The sequence below is a fragment of the Trachypithecus francoisi genome, unplaced genomic scaffold, assembly GCF_009764315.1.
Source record: "Trachypithecus francoisi isolate TF-2019V2 unplaced genomic scaffold, Tfra_2.0 Lachesis_group8, whole genome shotgun sequence".
In the NCBI taxonomy this organism is placed as follows: Eukaryota; Metazoa; Chordata; class Mammalia; order Primates; family Cercopithecidae; genus Trachypithecus; species Trachypithecus francoisi.
In genome coordinates, this window is record NW_022681473.1 from 49076079 (window position 1) to 49096197 (window position 20119).

The following is a 20119-nucleotide window of genomic DNA, read 5'->3' on the forward strand; positions in this document are numbered from 1 at the left end:
TAATAAACTCCATATGTTCAAGAAGATAGAGGAAAACAAGAGCATGATAAAGCAAGACATGAAAAACCTAAATCAAATGTCTAGAGATGAACAATACAATGTTTGAGATTAAATATGTGTGTGTGTGTGTGTGTGTGTGTGTGTGTGTTAGATGGGTTTAGCAACAGCTTAGACATTTCAGAAGAAAAGATTGGTGAACTTGAAGACATAACAATATAACTATCCCAAATGAAAGGCATACAAAAAAGACTGGTCAGTACTATGGGGCAACATGGAATAGACTAAAGTATGCAGTTGGAGGCCCATAAAGAAAAGGAAGAAAGAGCAAATTGTATTTGAAGAAGTAATGACTGAAAATGTTCCAAATTTGATCAATACTTTAAATTTAGATGTTTTAGAAGCTCAGTGAGCCCCAAATAAAAGAAACATGGAGAAAATTAAGTGAACACCTACCATATAAATCCCTATTATTTAGAAGTGAGTAAAGGAACAAACTAGTTCAAACATTCTTTGAATTAAGAGCAAAGGGAAGTAAATTGCAATTAAGTACATAAGATAATTTTGACATTCATAATGGATGTAACCGTGTTGCTCGAGAACCTGTCGTATATATAAATATACCTGTCGTATACATAAACATACATTGCAATGCATGTGAGAAATTGCCTTTTCCTTATGAACACACACACAAAAATCTGTGGCACCACTATGTTATCAAACAATAGACTTATTTTCTCTGGTAGTTCAGTAGAAAAGGGGCCTGAAATTTGGAGTCCAATAAATTAGAATTTAAATTCTTTCCCTCCTTATATGGCCTTAGACAAGGGATTTTGTCATTCTGACCTCCATTTTCCTATTTGTAAATTTAGAATAATACTGGCCAGGCTCATAGCTATTGATGGTTAAATGAGCTGGTATGTGACAATGCTTAGTACAGTCCTTGGTATATAATTGCTTCTTTGTGCATGCTGTTTTTATTTTCTCTTCCTAATCTTCCTTCAAAAGTAGTATTTTCTGGCCTCTCTTTCTGTTCCCCCTTAGTCAATGATATTAGTACTGGAAGAGTCCTTAGAGATCATCTACTATCAGACCCTCTTTTCACAGATGAAGAAATTGAGCCCCAGCAAGGTCACATGGTTACTAAGGGAGAAAATGTTCTGTTACCAAATTCTATTGGATCTTTTAAACAATGGCATTAAAAGCTAGTTCTCTTTGCCTTCTCAAAGGCAAAATGGGAGTTAACATTTGCTGACAATTTTATTTTAGAACACAATAATGTAGATCTTAAAACTGAACATTTAAATAAATATGCTCATATTATAACTAAATTTCTAAGATGATGAAAGTGTTATTTCGAGTATTTTATGGCAGGATAAATGAGACAAAGTAAAGGAAGGAGCTTAGCTTTCAAGCTCCTGGATGAACTACAGTTATAAGCCAGATATTTGAATACTGTCTCAGTGTAGAAGGACATGTATCTTAAAATAGACATTCTGTAAATATATATAGAAAAGCATATAAAGAAACATCACTTTAAACGTGAAAAATAAATTGCATATAGCATAGTATGTGAAACATAATTATAATCTATCCTTGGTCTTTGCAAAAATTAATTTTAAACATGAATAGAGACCAGAATATAGACCATGAAGAGTGCCCACACCCAGAAAGCCACATAGAAGCCGTGTTGTGGCATGTGGCTCCCTGGCCAGGGGCCTAGTACATCAGAAGGCTTTCCATGTTTCCATTTTTAAAGTGCTTGCAATTGTTTGATTTAAAATATATATTAAAAAATTAGCTGCAGAGGCTGTTTATAGCTACAAGAACTTTTCCGAGAGAATAACACAAAAGCACTACAGAGCTGCTGAAATTTTAAATAATTCTTTGTAAATGCCCTAGGTTAATTTAGATCCCTGAAAACACATTAGGAAATTAAGCTGTAATGTGAGCTAATTCAGATTTTAATTTGGCAAAAAGAATGATCCAACTGCACAGTTAATGTAAATAGAAGCATAACGCAGGGAAATTAATGAGGTTTCCTTCTGATGAATCTTCAAGGAGATAGATAATTAGCTTCTTTTGTTATTTTTGTAGGAGAATGTGGCATTGTCTCTGAGGTGTAAAATAACTGTGGCTTACTAAGTGATAATGTGCTTCATTTGTCTTTTGTAAAAATAATTATTTATGTTAAACTCTTGTAGGATGAAGCAGCAGCACAGCCTCTGAATCTCTCATCCCGACCCAAGACAGCAGAGCCTGTAAAATCCCCAACGTCTCCCACCCAGAACCTCTTCCCAGCCAGCAAAACCAGCCCTGTCAATCTGCCAAACAAAAGCAGCATCCCTAGCCCCATTGGAGGAAGTCTGGGAAGAGGATCCTCTTTAGGTAAATGGAAAAGTCAACACCAGGAAGAGACTTACGAATTAGGTAAAAGAAAGCAAACCTGTTTAGTTATGACTGATATTTGTTTCCAAAGTGCTCCTTAGTAAAAGATAATACTCATATTTTCTACTGAAACATAAACCAATTTAGTATCTTCTTTTATTAGAACTTTTGGAAAAGGTCATGATATAAATCCTGCTGGGATGGATTCTTTAGATGATAATGTGTTAGATCCAGCAAATCATAGACTTAGCAATTGCTATATTTGGTCAGTGCTTTGACACTGAAATAATTTTTCAGGGACATAGGACCTGGCTTCAAAGCAACCTTCCAAAAGGCCAAAATTTATTTGAAATTTTTATCTTCTATCAAAGTGTATGTGAATTTTGCATCTTATCCCATATTACTTTTGAATTAAAACAAATATGAACGACACACTTCAAGAACATATATGAAATACTATTGATATGTAGGAAGAGATGTCATAATGTCTGACTCCTTATACTCCCATGGAGATATATAGCCAAGGATCTCTAGGAATATTCATAGCCCTATGTGAAAAGTATGGAGGAAAAAACATGGGTTTTGGAATGAGGCAGGCTTGTACAGAAAGCCTTCATTTTCTAGCTATGTGACCCCAAGAAAGTTATTTAATATTTTCAAGTTCAGTTTCCTAGTATTACTAGCTCATAGGTTATTATGAGGATTAAAAGAGAAAAATATGTATAAAGTGCCTAGTGCAGTTTAGAACCGAAAAGGCATTCAATTTGAAAAGACTGGAATGAATGATTATCAATACATGTATATATATAAGTGGAATGAAACAATAAACGTGAAAGTAGTTGTCAGTAAGAGAGTGCCAAATAAGCATTAACATTATTGTTACTATACTCTTTGTTTGAAAATTAAGTCTCTTAATTTGTTATACTTACACTCTTTGGAAATTAAGAAACTTAATTTCCAAACAGACACAGATTTAAAGATTAAAGGGACAAGACCTAGCATTTCTTCAGATTACCTTCCTTCTGTTATTGAGTTCTGAAGTCTAAAATGCTTATTTCAATAGATAAAATCATGTATAAGAATAGCCATTAACAGCTTAAAAAACATTTTTGCCTATTTTATCTGATTTGATGTTTCACAATAATCTAATGAGTTAGATAGTGTATTATTACCCTCATTGTACAAATACATACATTGTGGTTCTTACAAGTAGAATGACTTGCCCACACTCCTGCAGCTGTTAATTAGCAGAAACTGGACTAGAATCCAGGTCCTCTCACATGTTACTCAGTGTTCTTCTTGTAAACTCACAGTTAGAATATTCGCTAAATGTGCTGAGTGTAAGTGAATCTTCTGATGGTGACGTGTAAATCTTCCTCACTGAATTTTGGAATCTGGATCTCTACAGGGGCATATTCTCATTTTGAGTAAGGATGCCTTTTTCGGGACCTGAACGTTTTCATGCCAAGTTAGTGGTATCCATATAGAAGATAGAATTAAATCATTTCCAGCATGTGAATATGAATACCTCTTGGCTGGATTTTTGGAAGTTGTGAGATGAGGGAAAAAAGCCAACAAGAAGATAAATTATAGAGGTGACCTTGAAATGGCCCTCCTAGAATTCACTCTGAAATTGTTTGGAAAGCATTTGTTTGCTGTCCTGAGTATCATGAGAGACAGAGATGACTGAGTCACAGGCCCTGCTTTTATGGAACTCGACTCAGCAGAGCATATTTCTTAGATCATGAGCTAGAAATGGGCTGAAATAATAGCACCTGTGTTTGAACAGCACTCTTGTCCAGATGATATTGGATAGAAATGGTCTTTTTACCAGAAAAGCTCCAGAATAAAAGCTGTGGGACTAAAAAGTGATTGACTTAAAAAAAATTCCATAGATAGCTTGGAAATTTTTTCCAAACTCAAATGCATATGCACATGCATTGTGCACACCAGACATCCAGTATGAACTTGATTCTGCACTCATTTCTTCTGTGCTGCCTATGTGAGGTGTACACACACACATACACACACACACACACACACACACACACGCTATGAAATGCTTATACAAGCCCTTAAGCAAGTGGATCACACTAACATTTATTACAGCAGATGAAACCTATCTGTCATCAAACAATTGCCCTCTTTTTGTCTAAAATTGGAAAATCTTATTCAAAGTATTCATGTTACAGTAAAATGCAAGATATCATGGAAAATAAGTGAGTTTAATATTGAAATTTTTCCCTCTGTGTTGCATGGAATACACTGGAAGTAAATATTTATTCTCACTTTTTTTGAAGCTTTGTAGTTATGCGAAAACCAGTCCCACACATATCGCCTCACTGTCGTAAATAGAGGGAGCTGATCGCAGTGGGTGTTCGAGCTGGGGGTGGGGAATGGGTTGTCATTCTCTTGGTAAATAACTGAGGCAGCCTAATGAGAAGAATGCTTCATTAACCAGCCAGCAACTGGGGGACTGGAGAGTACGGTGAATTCCTTCTGCCCCCTCTTTCCTGCAGTGGACATGTGATCACACAGATACAGATATCACTAAAGTACACATGCAGCCTCACAGATTTTTTTTTTTTTTTTCCTGTGGGCCAGAAACGACTGTGTTGTATTAGCACAGCAACTGTAATGGGTAGCCTGGACAAACATCTCTGCCTCCTCCCCACTCCTCACCCCCTTCCTCCCCATAATTTCCCCACAGAAGAAGCAGCATTGTGCACCAGTTGTACATACAAGCAGAGCAAATACCTTCCCCCAATATGTATACAATTGGAGTCTAGGAACCTTAGTCTGTGAGGAGGTGGGTAGACAGAACCCAGATAGACTGGAGTGCTAGGGTTTTCTCCAAGGGCTAAAAGAACCCAGCACAACTTGGTTGCCCTGGCTCTGTGTTCTATGTATATTATTGTATAGTTTAAAAAATAGCAAATGTGCACCCCTTCCTTGTTCAGAGAATGCAGTTTTCTACAGGGGAGGGGATAGTAGTAGTACTTTTTAGGAGTCTGACCTCACAAGCCTCTAATAATGCATCCTGTGTATGCAGATATCCTATCTAGTCTCAACTCCCCTGCCCTCTTTGGGGATCAGGATACGGTGATGAAAGCCATCCAGGAGGCGCGGAAGATGCGAGAGCAGATCCAGCGGGAACAACAGCAGCAACAGCCACATGGTGTTGATGGGAAACTGTCCTCCATAAATAATATGGGGCTGAACAACTGCAGGAATGAAAAGGTAAAACTGCTTCCTTGTGTCACTGGATCTGCTAGACTCGTTGGCTCACTCTCATGTGGTTCTTTCCAGGCTCCCAGGTATCAACCTGCAGCCATGGATTTGGCCTTCCGGCTTGAGGGCTGTCTTGTACTTTACTAAAATCTGTCATGTAGTATCTGTAAGCATTATTGCTGATTAACAAATATGCCCTTTCCCACCCAGTGTAAGTTGCCTCCCAGGCACCCAACCTACCTGCCTATTGATGTGTTTTTCTGTCACATTCTGAAATAGATGTATCTTAAAATAAAGGAGATGTATGATGTTATTAGAATAAAAATAGAGTACCAGAATATTAAAAAAGGAAGACATATATGTGTTTACAATGAAGACTAATATGTTACCATGACTCACCATTAAGTGTAATACTAAACTTCCTGACAACCAGAACAAAAAATGAAGCAAAGCAAAGCAATTTGCAAATTGCATTCATTTGGTTTTTGATCTAGCAAATTATTTATTGTTTATTCTCTGATGACTCTGTTCTAGGCACTGGAGATGCAGCAGTGAGCAAATCTGACAAAGATACCTGCTTTCCTAGAGCTCATATTCTAACAGGAGAGCACAGACAGTGAAGAAATAAACAATTAAATAGAAAATATAATGGCAGGAAGTCAATAAATGCCATGAGAAAAAATAGAAGAAGCAAGTTAAAGGAATAGGGTGTTATAGGATTGGTATGTTACATGGAGTGGTAAAGACTCTCTGAGGAAGTGACATTGACATCTGAATGAAGCAACAGTCCAGGCTATATGAAAGGCAGGAGCGGGGGCATTCCAGGCACTGGGAATGATGAACCTGGAGGCCGTTGGAGGATCAGATCAGCACCAAGGAGGCCCAGTGTGGCAAGAATGGCACAAGAGACAGCACAGCAGGGGATCATAAAGTAAAAGTGATAGGCTGGGCAGAGCTTATTAGACCTGATAGACCCTGGAAAGGCTTTTCATTTTATTCTGAGTGTGATGGGAATCCCTAGACTGATTTTGTCCAGGACGTTGACTTGATCTGATTTACGTATAAAAGGATCATTCTGTCTACTGTGGAAGATTGGACTATATAGGAGGTTAAGAATGGAAACAGGGAGACTGGTTGTGAGGCTATTAGTAGACTGAGTGAAAATTTCTGATTATCTGATAGAAGGGTACTAATCTGATCATGGGGGCTCTACCCTCATAACTTCATCTAAACTTAATTACCTCCCAAAGACCCACCTCCAGTGACCATCACATTGGAGATTGGGGATTCAAGATAATGGATTTTGAGGGGACACAAAAGTTCTCTCCATAGTACCCTATATTATTGAATTTGTATTATCTGTTGAAGTTCAAACTTAGACACTATTAACTTCAAGTTCTACAGATTAATTTTAAGTATTTCTCATTGACTTTTTAAATTCATTTGAGAGGGAAAAGTCTGAAGTTTAAAAGGGTAAAAGATTATTTTGCTTTGGAACACATGGGAGAGGGATGAGAGATGAGGTCAAGATAGATACATAGATGATAGATAGATAGATAGATAGATAGATAGATGCAGAAATTTGAACTTGACCTAAAACATATCACACTGAATATAACTGAGTCCCAGAAGGTAAGCTGCAAAATTGTTTCTACAGAACCAGAAAACCCTGGTTTCCAAGTTGAAGGGAGCTGTTTTCTCAGTAGACAACCTTACTGGGGTTGAATTTGGAGCACTGGAAAAGTTCATTATTAGGGATGTTGTGTTCATGAGCTCTCCTTAACATGATCTCCCTCCTGCGTAATGTCACTGTTTTACACATATATTTTGTGATTCTTGCTTTGTTTAGTATCTACAATCAGTATCTATGATTGCTTGCTAGATTAGTTCAAGTTAGAAGAATAAATGAAGGACAGCACTAATGGATTCCTGTGATGGTAGCTTTGGCTTTCTCATAAGCAAAATATCAGTCTTAATTTTATGGAGTTCCATGGGGCACTACTTTTTCTTCTGAGCATCAGATTTTCTTCTGAGCCAAAGAGGGTAAATATTAATATATAATGTGCAATTAAACTGGAAAATGAATTGTGACAAATTCAGTTTAACTCTCTTCAAAATTATTCATGTTAGAACCATCCGTTTCCTTAAATATAAGATCTTTCCATTAGATTTATGAATTTATTATTTGTAGCCCACAATACAGTTGTAGGTAATTTTTTGTGGTGCTGTTGACATAAAACCTTATAATTTATTAAGCATACCTCTTCTTTCTCTCATTTGGACACTCTTTGCAGAAGAATGTGGCACAGATTTGGGTTTCCTGGGAAATAGGTCTTGAGATGAAGATCAGCATGCAGGTTTATTAGGGAGTGCTTTTAGGATTGCTAAGGGAAGGGAGAAGACAAAAGCCTGTACAGCATAGTGAGATCCCATTTCCAAAAAATAAACAAGTTTTAATTTTTTTTTAAACCCAGGACTGTGCAGAGGGAGAGGTTGTATTCTGGTGCAGTCTCAACTAGGGCCTCTAGCAACCTCATAGGAAGCTTCCAGGCTGCTACGGCCATTCAGAATTGTCCTAAGTCGGGGTGAGAGTGTGAGCTTTTATACACCTGCATCAACCAGTCATTGGATAATTGATGCTATGGCAAGAGGACCTGACCTTGAGTGAGGTGACTCTCTCCAGCTAAGGCAGTGCTGCAGAGGGCCAACAGCTAAGGGCTAGCTACTAACAGCATTTCCAGCAGCTGAGGGAATAAATCTTCCAGTCCTGAAAGGGGATCAGGGCTGCACAACACTGTCCACTATAGCTTGTTACATTTAGTAATGTTAGATGTATACAAGACAGTCTTTGTGTATATCATAAATGTGGGCCAACACTTACTTACAGGCATAAGGATGCTTATGTCTTTATAGTACATATAGAATCATATATGTGTCCATATGGCTACACGTTTGCTCATGATAGGTCTCACTGTATTGGGTAAATCCCTATTTTGGCACTTTAAAATGAAACATTGTTGATTTGATCGGCCAGAACGGCACCAATGGAGTTGTTCTGGTTGGCTGTGTCACGGGGTATTTAGGCTCTGTTAAATATATACATTGTAGGGACAATAGACTGTAACGGCACCTTAGGAGCTGTTCTGCTCCATCATTTCAACATAACTTCTGTGCATGAATTGTCAGTGTCCTGCCAGCAGACGTCTAAGTTACTGCCCTGGGTTGTAGCTTTCCACACCAAGAACACCAGCCATCCTCACCTCTGTCTGAGTACCAGTGCAATTAGATTACACTATAGCCTAATTGCTTACAAAATTTTGTTGTTTTGACATCTCTAAGATAGAGAGTATTTTAGTCATGACAATACATAGCAGAATTTTAGTTAGGCTGCTTCCAAGTCTCCTCAGAGCTAAGCTAGGGCATCTGGCAAGAAGACAGGCGAGGCAGGGTGGGCCTTTTTAATGAAGGGGTATGTGTTAAAATATGTTCTGTAACTCTCTGACTTTTTTGATGTTTGAATGCTGACTCAGTGAAAGCATTGGTTGGAATGCTTTCCTGCATAGGTATTATGTAAGCCAGTAGACTGATTACCTACTGATCACAACTGCTCATGAAAAGTCAGATAATACACCTGTACACATGTGTCCCAAGCTGCTATTCACTTCCTCATCTGGGAATCACTTGAGAAAAACGCTTGACCTCATCAGGTGTCAAAGTGAGCTACAGTGGACACTATTATCACACTTTACTTGCCTCTGAAGTATATGGGTAGAATTAAAACTGTAGAGTAAAAGAATTGGAGGGAGCATTACATTTGATCAAGTGAAATCACTTCAATATGCAAATGGAAAAGCTGAAACCTAGAGAAATAAAAGGACTTACCCACAGTCATAGTGTATTTGTGGCAGGACAGAAATTAAATCTCAGCTTTCCTAATTCCTAGTTAATTATATTTCCACTTACAGAACAGTACCAGATTCATTTATTAATTTCCTATGATATCTTACATTTTACACTGGCAATCTCAAAGCTTTGATGAAATAAAGCAGGGAATAAATAAACAAAAACAGCAAAGCAGAAGAGCGTTTAGCTCCCTGCCTTCTCTGTACTTGTCACCTTCTGTCTAGGTAGGACATTCTTTCCTGCCATGGTGTCCGTTGCTGCTGGCGCTGGAAAGTTACCAGTCAGGAAACAGAAGGTTGAATGATGCTGGTATAGATAAAGAAACAAAAGAGGTGGCTAGACCAGGAGCAGTCATAGAAAGACAGACTACACGTAGATTACAAAGAGCATGGATTTTAGAGTTTGTTAATCCTGGGTCTCAGTTCTCCCTATGCTATTTTCTAACTGTGTTACTTAAGTAATTCACTTAACCTTTCTGAGTCTCAATGATCATTTCTATAAAATGGAGATAATTATCCTTTTCTTGAAGGGATGTTTTGAAGAAACATATGTACAGCATATAGTTTGCACAGAAGATGCCCAATTAATATCAGATTCTTTCTCACTTTCAGATGGCAGGCAGCTTGTCAAATCTGTTGTTTAGTTTTTAAATTTTATTTTCTTTGATACTCTCCACTGGTGAATGAGTCAACCTATTGGTCCTTGGATTCAAAATTTCTTAAAAGAGAAAAAAAGGATAGTAAGATGCTAACAGGCAACTTCTTACTAAGTCAGGATATGCATATTTCTTTTTCATTTTTGGAGTGACTTGTATAAACTGGCTACCTGCTAGGATCTGGCTAAAGCCAACATGATAATAATACTCAAATCTGATTATGTTAGTGTGCTAGGGAGCTTTTGTTCCTACTTATTTAATGTATTCTTTAATGTATTTCCACAAAAGCAGAATTTTAATCGATAATTTTTTGGAAAAGCTTGACCTGATTCTTGACAGCTATTTACATTTCTCATCCCCAAATAATATTTTTCAGTGAATTAAATAGGAAAAAAAAAATCCAATCATTGGAGCACATTGTAAACTTGTTCCCATTTATTTAAAAAGCCATTGTTCATTTTTTGAAAGTATAGATTCTTGCATTTCACCCATATGTTTCACAAATATCAGAATAGCACATCAGTATTACACTGATGTAATACTGCCCCCTTTTACTGGAAAAGAAAAACAAACTGGACACCTTCTGCTTCGCATTGTCAATTACCATAGCTCCTTGCTATTCATACAATTGATTCAGGTATTCATTGTTGCATGACAGGATACTTTTAGTCAGAGGATCAATATAGCTGTACAGCAGTAAATGAAAGGGGCTTGTGAGAAAATTATTTAGCAAAGTGTGTTGGGAATGAATGAGCTCCTTCTATAGCTCACAGACTAGTGAGGTTTGGTTGTTTTCAAAGGCGCACATAGTCCTAATTAATCAGGATTGTCATTTTTGTGAGCAGTTGACTAACATGTTTGTGTTGCTTTTCTATGTCAACCTATTCTCAAGACAACAACTTGTACTATGAAGAATGTGGGGCACATTAGAGATTTTTGCAGTAAGGGAAGAAATTCTAATTGTAATTCTCATTTGCAAAGCAGAGCAGTAGTCACTGTTTAAAAAACATTTGTGTACTACTCTTTCTTTATGTCACGACAAGGAATATCTTTATACTGCTTTCTATGCTCCAAATATATTATTACATATATATTTGCTCTTGAACCTTTCCAAATTCAGGGATGTCGATATTACTGTCCTTTCACAGATGAAGAAACTAAGACCAGCTCTGGATCACTTTACTCCAGCATTTCCTTTCCATCATCTCATTTGTTCCGTACATCTCTGTGAGATTGATAGCGCAATTTTACTTAAAATCTAAAACAAGACACACATCTGAGTTTCAAACATCAATTTAATGAAGTGAATGCTAAAATTATGAGCTAAAGAAGTCTATCTAGATATATGTGCTTCATACGTATTTCTTTGAAATGAATAGCCATATTTATACCTGCGATAGTGTTTTTTTAAAAGAACATACACAGATCAAAAGTGCTATAAAAGTACAGAAAAGCAAAGTAAGGTTTATTAATGTTGGATTTTACATTTGAACTAATAACATTGGGCAACTATGAAGTTCTGTATGTAAGCTCCTGGCTGAATGTAATCATTAAGTTCTTTTTCTTTCTGTTGTCAGGGCTACTTGATTGGTTGCCTAGCTACTAGCTTAAGGCCAAACTCATAAAAAACAACAACAAACTTGTTTGCCTCCTTTCTTCTCTGTACTTTAAACAGAAAAAAATGGTGAGAATTTATATATAAGTGTACAAGTTCAGAATACTTCCTAGGGATAGGCGTGGGTGTAGGAATAAATATAAAGCCTTGAGTTTTACTTATACATGTTTTAGTCAAAAGGCCACATCTAGTTAATGTATCTCTCAATGAAAGGGCTAAAATTTGATATATACAGTTAATAATATTGCATACATTCTGTGAAAGAGTTGTTGGTTTTGTTATGTATGGAGCAAACTTACTAATTATGAGGATTTCATAGACCTAACCTCCCATTATAGCAGGTAGTTTCTAATCCTTAATCCTTCTAGATCTAATCTCTTCTAGATGTAATCTCTTAATCTTTCCAGACCAGCTGTTCTCAACTTTTTTGGTCTCAGGGACCTTTTATACTCTTAAAAATTATTAAAGACCCTAAAGGGTTTTGATTTATGTGGGACTTAGCAACCAATATTTGTCTTATTAAATATTAAAAAATATTTTTTAAGATAACAATAACAAATCAATTAGATAGTAATATAAATAACATTTTTGAGTACTAACTATATTTTCAAAGTAAAAAAATAGAAGAATGGCTTTGCTTTACATTTTCATGAATCTCTTTAATGTCTGATTTATTGGAAGACTGCTTGATTCTGGTATCTGCTTTTATATCCAAATTGTCTCATTGTCATGTAGTTTCTAGAAATCTCTATCATACATTCAAGAGAGAATAAGAATGAAAAAGGCAAACAATATCTTAGAGTTATTATGGAAATAGTTTGGATCTAGTTGACCCTCTAAAATGGTCTTTGAGATTGCCAAGATGATTCTTTGAATATATGCTATTCTAGATCATGTAATACATATATCTACATTATGTGTTTTAACTGTATTCACCTTAACCTTAATAACAGTTTTCACTGATCAAACACAGTAAATGTTTAGAATTGACCAATGGCTTTATTCTATTTGAATTAAGGAGCAAAACGGTACAGTTGTACTGTTTGTGTTTATACATTGCCTTGATGTAAAAAGAATTTTGGCTGGTTTGCAGTGATGTGTGCAGTAAAACAACATAGAAACTAAATAGAGAGGAGATTGTGGGAAAGAAAAATTAAGGATAGGAAAATAAAGTAAGTAGGGTAAAGCTGAGATAAGTGAAGTGCACAAAAATTCTTGTCATACATATTTACCTAATTGCCAAAGGAGGACCACAGACTTGATTGTGAGCTTCCTGGTAACCAGGCAAAAAGGAAATGTATTGCAACAGCCACAGTACGCTACAACACAAACAGCTTCTCAGAAGAAACATAGGTGTTCTCCTCTGGGTCCTCACAAAAGCTTGAGCCATACCTAAGAATGTACCTATAACATTCCTATTCAGTTTGAGAACTCAGTAATTTTGCAGGGCTATTTCTTAACAGACCTTTCGTTTATCTTTTAGATGCATTTTTACCTACAGTTATTTGCCTTAGTTTAGGTAATGTGACTGACATTGCATACTTTTTTGCAGCACTTTATTCCATGGACACACTGTTTTTTAAATTTAATTCCATTTGTATTAAGTACTTACTGTATATAAAGCATAGTATTAGACATGTGAAGTGGAAAGATAACCAGATTCAGTACTGGCTTTATCACTATTATGCTAATATCTCAGAACCTAAGTTTCCTAATCTATAAAAATATCAGGATTTGAGAATTAAATAATTCAATATTCAACCTTCTAATAAAATATCATATATACAAATTGGGCATTTAATAAATGCTTACTCCCTTTCTCCCTCTTTCCCAGTCTTCTTCTTTTCCTGTCTCTCCCACCTTTCCACCTTCCCTTCTTTTCTTCTTTCCTTCCTACTTTCCCATCCATTTAATTAAGGTTGTTGATAAAAGCAAAGGCTTTGGAGTTAGACAGCCCTAATGTCTCCATCTGAGAAATGCTATTAATTTGCAGAGTTTCTATGTGTAAGGGTTTGTTGTGATGATCCAATAAAGTACAATCATCCCTCAATACTCTTGGAGAATTGGTCCAGGACCCCACCTCCCCACCCTGCAGATCCCGAAATTCCTGGATGCTCAAGACTCTTATATAAAATGGCATAGTATTTGCATATAACCTAGGCACATCCTCCCATATTCTTTAAATCATCTCTAGATTACTTATAATACCTAACACAACATAAGTGCTATGTCAATAGTTGTTGTACTCTTTTTATTTCTATTATTTGTATTGTATTATTATTTTTAATTTAAATTTTTAAAAATATTTTCCTTCCAAAATTGGTTGACCTCTCAGATATGGAGCCTATGGATATGAAAGGCCAGCTATAATCAACATACGTGATGTCATTCAGAACCTGACACATAATTGGTAGAAAAGCAGGCTGAAAGAGATGGTTGTCATGGCTAGCTTAAGTTTTATCCTTTTAGATAATTGCAAACCATTGTAGGTGTTTGTGGATGGGGCACATTTAATCTAAACTACATTTTAAGAAGAATGTGATGGTGGCAGTTTAAATAAAGAGTGGGTGAGACCTTTAGAGAGGTGTGCAAGAGTGAAGAGAGCATGTGTTTTGGAGTCAGAGTGACTAGGGCTTCAGATTCTGCTTCCACAGCTCACAGGTCTGTGACTTCCTTGAGCCTTGGTGTCCTTATCTGTGATTAATAACACTTAGTTCCCTTGGTTATTACAGGTTGTATCAAAAAACTATGAAACCATAAGCCAGGTACCTAGGATTATGCATTTAAAAATCCATTTTCTTCTCTTGTAGGATTCCCAAGACCAGTTCTGTAGGTGGAACTCCATTTGAAATTTCTTTAAATTGGCCTTGGTCTCCTTTGCACTCCTGCTCTTCCTTGGCTTAGAAGCTGTCCTGTTGTTGTGGAAACAGGGCTTTTCCAGTGGAAAGACAACCAGTATGCAGAGGAAGGATGTATCACAAGTATAGTGTCAGGTGACTTAATGCTATGTCACTCCACATAAAGAAATTAATTTCTGAAGAATTCCCAACCTCCAAATTAAATCAGATCCATCTAGGTGGCCTTTAGAGTCCACTTGTTGTACTAAACATTTTTTAAATATCTGAGTTGCAGAACAGAATCAAAGCACATGTTGTCAGGAATTTTTTAGTTATTTTTAAAAGAGCACATTAAAGAAAATATATATAGTATGATTATCATCAAAACAAATAGTAAGTTTGAAGTCATTTGATTGTGGGAAAAATTTTAAATATAAAATTGAGACTATTTAAGTGACAAATTATATTTTTAAAAGTCTGCTAAAACTTGAACATTTAAAGTTGGGTTCAGTTTAAAATGCAACTTTAGAAAGGCTGAGTAGATTCTAAACTGTTCTCCTAAGTTTTCACAAAGCTCCTCAAGACAATACAAGCTGCCTCCTAAGTCTAACAAAGAATCTGTCTAAATTCTGATTTTTAGATTCCTCAGAGAAGCATAAGTGATGACTTGAAAACACACTATGTTGTTTTACTGTGTGCATGCCTTTAGGAAACTGGGTCCACCTGGATTTTTCTGAGCTAGGAGGAGTGTGCTCTGCTTAAAAGCTATCTGAACCTTCTGCAGACTTTGGCATTCCATTTCATGGATGTTGGTTTCAGTATATCCTGAAGATTTTCCTCAGAGATCTTTGCCCTTGGGAATTAGGGATCCAATGTGTGCTCTGTCCAAAAATCTCTTAATCTATTTCTATTCTTACAGAATCATAACTTGCCCACATTACCTCTAGTCCAGTGATGACAGATCTTTTCCCTTTAGAGATATGAAATATGAACTTCTTTGTTTTTATAGTAGTATAGTAAAAATTCATATATTCAGCACTCTCTCAACAGAAAGACCATTAGTCAGCACTTCTTCATCACACTATAAGAAGAGTTGAATCAGAGCTAAAAGAGCCCTTAGAGATCATTTAGTACAGCCCCTCATTTTATAGATGAAGAAACAGACAAGTGAAGTGATTGCCCAAATCCAGCCACAGGGTGTTACTGAGACTGGGACCAGTCCCCTGTCTCTCTGGCACTCAGTCCTGTGTGCTTTGCAGATTCTGCTCTAATGTTCATGGTCCTAAGATGCTTATAGTGGTGACTCTAAGGCATCATATGATCTCAAAGTGCTAAATTCAGTCTTAGTGCTGCTTATGTTGTTCTATACTATCATTCTTCCTTATGGTGATACCAAGTATGGAATATATTGTATATGATAGCTTCACTAAACAGAGTGTAGGTTAAATAGAACATTACACTTCCTAGACATGCCTGGCACATAGTGGGCATTCAATATAATATGAATTGATTTAAGTTGATGCCAGCAACACAATTTTCTATAACTACATTTTGTATAAATGTTTAGTTCCCTAAAGATCAATTTTTAAAAATAGATTTCATTAAGTGTTCTTAGTAATAGATGAGGTGAATAATACTGTAACTTTTTCTTTTCCTAAGAGGCTTTCTTTGCTTGTGGCAGTTTTAAGAACGTAATAATAACAATCACTAAAACGTCAGTGTTTTAAATTGTTTGCAAAGCATTTTCACACATTTATTAATTAAAGTTAATTCTAGCAAACATCCTAAGAAGTGGAATTTTTATTATTCCTCTTCTGCAGGTGAGTATGAGGTTCAAAGAGCTCAAATCATTTGCCTACATTCACACAGGTAATATTAAACTTGAGAGACTTCAAAGTTTTTTGTTTTGACTCCCATATTCTGTCTGCAATGACAGACGGACTTCACCTCCTTCCCTCAAACCTATCCCTGCTCTTGTGTCCTGATGTGCCTTGAAAAGAAGGTCACACATTATATATGGCTGTACATGAGTTTGTGTGTGCATGTGACTGCACTATGTGTGTAACTCTGTGAGTGTTCATGTGAGTGAACTCTGTGAATGTTCATGTCTTTCTCATTGTGGGTATAAATCTATATGTGAGTCTGTCTCTGTGTCTGTTCCTTGTCTGTGTATGTGCATTTATGTGTGCCTGTTTTTCCATAGGTCTGTTTATATCTATAGCAGTGCTGTGTGTCTGTCTAACTATGCATCTATTATGTCTGTGTATTTGTCAGTATCTCTTTGTGTCGGTGTGCACCTGTCTGCATTCGTACGTCTGTAGGTATGTCTGAGTCCATGTCTATGTCTGTCTCTGAATCTGTATGTCTGTCTGTGTCAGTTTACCTGGGTGTATATGTGAGACGGTCTGTATGACAGTGTATGTGTGTTGTCTGTATAAGTCTTCATGTATGTGTTCTACTGCCTTCTCTTTACGGTGTTGGGTATTACTATACTTGATTATTTTCATTTTCAACTGGTTGGCCTCAGGCAGTGAATAGAGAGTGTGTGTGAAAACTTTGCACATGGATGCACTTTATATATTCTTTACATCGCTGGTTCCCTCTCAGTGTTGTCTTAAATCGGGTTGTCAAAAATGTGCCATTGGGAGCAGTCTGGCAGAAGTTTACTTTTAGCTAAGATCCAGTTTGCAATCTTTGACATTTGCAACTAAGATTAGAATTTCCCAAAGTGCTGTCCTCCCACTATGGATGGAAATGCTTGATTTTATTTTTAGTGCAACCCTGATTTGCCCTTTATATCTTTTTATAAATAATGTCAACAGCATTGGTTCTGAAATAACACAAAGGGTGTCTTGTAAAATGCATTGCACAGTGGCCTTAGTTATCGTATCTTCTGGGCTGTGGTAGTCCCCTGTAGTTCTCAACAAAGGAGATCATTTAAATTGTTATCTTCCCATATTGAGAGTCAATATATTTTTTTAAGAAGAGAAACCATAAATTTGGGGTCCTCTTGCCTATGCTGAGATTAAAATATCAACATTTAAATTAATACCCATTTTCTTATCTGTAAAATGGGGGCAAGAAGACAAACCTCATCTCTAGTTCAGAGAAACATTTTAGTGAGCTCTTATATTTACAAAATCACCTTGGTTTCTCAAGTCCTTTCTATTCTAAGAACATGAGTTCTCTGATTCTTTTAATTTTTTTTTTTTTTTTTTTTGAGACAGAGCTTCATTCTTGTTGCCCAGGCTAAAGTGCAATGGCATGGTCTCGGCTCACCGCAACCTCCACCTCCTGGGTTCAAGTGATTCTCCTGTCTCAGCCTCCCCAGTAGCTGGGATTACAGGCACCTGCCACCACCCTCAGCTAATTTTTTATATCTTTAGTAGAGACGGGATTTCACCATGTTGGCCAGACTGGTCTCAAACTCTTGACCTCAGGTGATGCACCTGCCTCAGCCTCCTAAATTGCTGGGATTACAGGCGTGAGCACCTGACCGAGTTTTCTGATCCTAATAACACTCCTTCAAGGGAGGTTGGCAGCAAGTTTAGCCTTTCTTATTCCAGACCACCAATTTGATTGCCATGAAATGATTTCTCCAGGTCTAGGCAAACATCAGGAATGAAGTAAAGAACAGGACCCTGTGAAATCAGTCATGTCTAAATCCAAATCTCAGCTTCTCAGCCTAATTAATGATCAACAACATGTGTATTACTAGGTATGCCACCTAGGGCCTATTGCTTACTTTTCTGAGTCTATGTTTACTCACTTGGAAGGTGGAAATGATGAATATAATGTATAAGCTTGTGGAAAGTATTAAATAAGATAATATATGTGAAGTAAGGTAGATGCAAATAAATATTCTTCTGGTTCCCTTATTGTTGTTTGCAACCACATGACATCACAGGGCGTTTGGTAGGAAGTGCTGACCGTTTGGTGTATGGGTTCAGGTGTTAGGTGCTAGGGATTCAGGTAAATATTGACTGGTCTCTTTCTGACCTACAGGAGACTGTAGTCTGGTAGCCTGATTTGGGAGATAAGACAGATCCATAAAAGGGAACCAGACAATAGAGGGTCTATGTGCCAAAGGAGTGAAATGTGTTGTAAGGCTAATTAAGCTAATGAAGATAAAAGGAGGCCGTCCTGATCAATCCCTGGGTGGAAAAAAGGTTCTGTAGTAGAGGAGAGACTTGAAATGCCCTCAAAGGAAGGACAGGCAGGCTAGAGTACATAGGGAGTAGTGTCTAGGCAGGGTCCTGGCATGAGTATGGATGGGGCGTGTGTCTCTGCATATGGGGAATAATGGCTGGAGGACGGCTCAATCAGGAGAGAAGTGGACTCTGAGTTAGAGAGTGGCAGGATTCAGATGATGGAAACCTTGAATGCCTGGCTAAGAAAGTAAACCCAGAGGCTGTATGTATGATTGTATGTGTGAGAAAGAGAGAGAGAATAAAGAATAATGGTGGTAGTGGTGGCCAAGGTAAATGGAGTGTATTTCTCCACATAGATAAACCTGGAGACAGTCAACCTGTTACACAATTACAGAAGCAACTAATAAGTTGCTCCCACTCTTCTCTGTGGGAGAAACCTTAGGATGATATAGGATTGTAAATCTACATGAAAATTTGAAATAATTAACATAATTATAGGCATTTTTGACTGATGAATTTTTTTATATAAAAATCACATTTGGTGGTCACAGAAATCCTGTGAGGTAAATATTATTGGTATCTTTTATTAGCCCCCATTATAGACTAACAAATGGAACAAAACCCTGAAAATTCATGCAGGTAACTCTAGGTTCAAATACCAGCTCTTCTCTATATAAATTATATACTTTTTACTGCACCACATTGTTAACATTATTGGTAACTTAAAGGAAGAGCCCATTACACTTTGCTCTTCCCCTAACACTGAGCCTAAAATGCTCATTATTTGTGTGCTTGTGACTAGAGCCCAGACTTTGGAAGAAGTAGTTCCTCTTATGGAGATGAAAATTTATTTTCATCTGTCTGCCCTTTTGAATGTGTCTGGCCTTCCTCAGACAGAGGAAATTCGTATTATAGGAGGGTTGCCTCTTAAAAGGCCCTAGAATACTAAAGTCTCTTTCACTGTCTCAAGTTGCTGGGCTCACTGCCACTTCCTCATCTGTCTTCTATTCTGGAGGTTGTGGATGCATCGCCCTCAGTCCACACTTCTTTGTCTCTGCCTCCTGGTATGTGTGAGAATAGATTTCTCTCCTTTCCTTTCTCGCTCCCTAACCTCCTTCCTACCCTCTCTCTCCATTCCTGCTCCCCCATTGCCCTTCCCTGTTCCCCTTCTTCCTCTTATTTTTTCTACCCTCCCTCTCTCCTTGCTTCATTTCTCACTGCAATCTTAACAGCCTACTGCAGTTAGGGTGCAGTCTCTGACCACTGATGATTTTTCTGCAAGTTCTTATAGTTACAGGAGGCAGCTGCTGCCTCTGCATTCTTCTATGTCAGGGCTCCAGTG

The 20119-nt window shown here is 37.1% G+C and overlaps 1 protein-coding gene across 31 annotated transcripts in view; it reads left to right on the forward strand.

Moving 5' to 3' along the window:
* Window positions 1-20119, forward strand: part of SOX6 (SRY-box transcription factor 6) — a 692888-nt gene that overhangs the window by 608731 nt on the left and 64038 nt on the right. For 23 of the 31 annotated variants that reach the window (XM_033206899.1, XM_033206900.1, XM_033206901.1 and 20 more), the window contains 2 exons: window positions 2202-2427; window positions 5438-5625. In XM_033206899.1, the coding sequence (XP_033062790.1) occupies window positions 2202-2427; window positions 5438-5625 (414 nt within the window). The remainder of the gene's footprint in view (window positions 1-2201; window positions 2428-5437; window positions 5626-20119) is intronic. The other 8 variants (XM_033206912.1, XM_033206924.1, XM_033206911.1 and 5 more) reach the window with 1 other exon arrangement.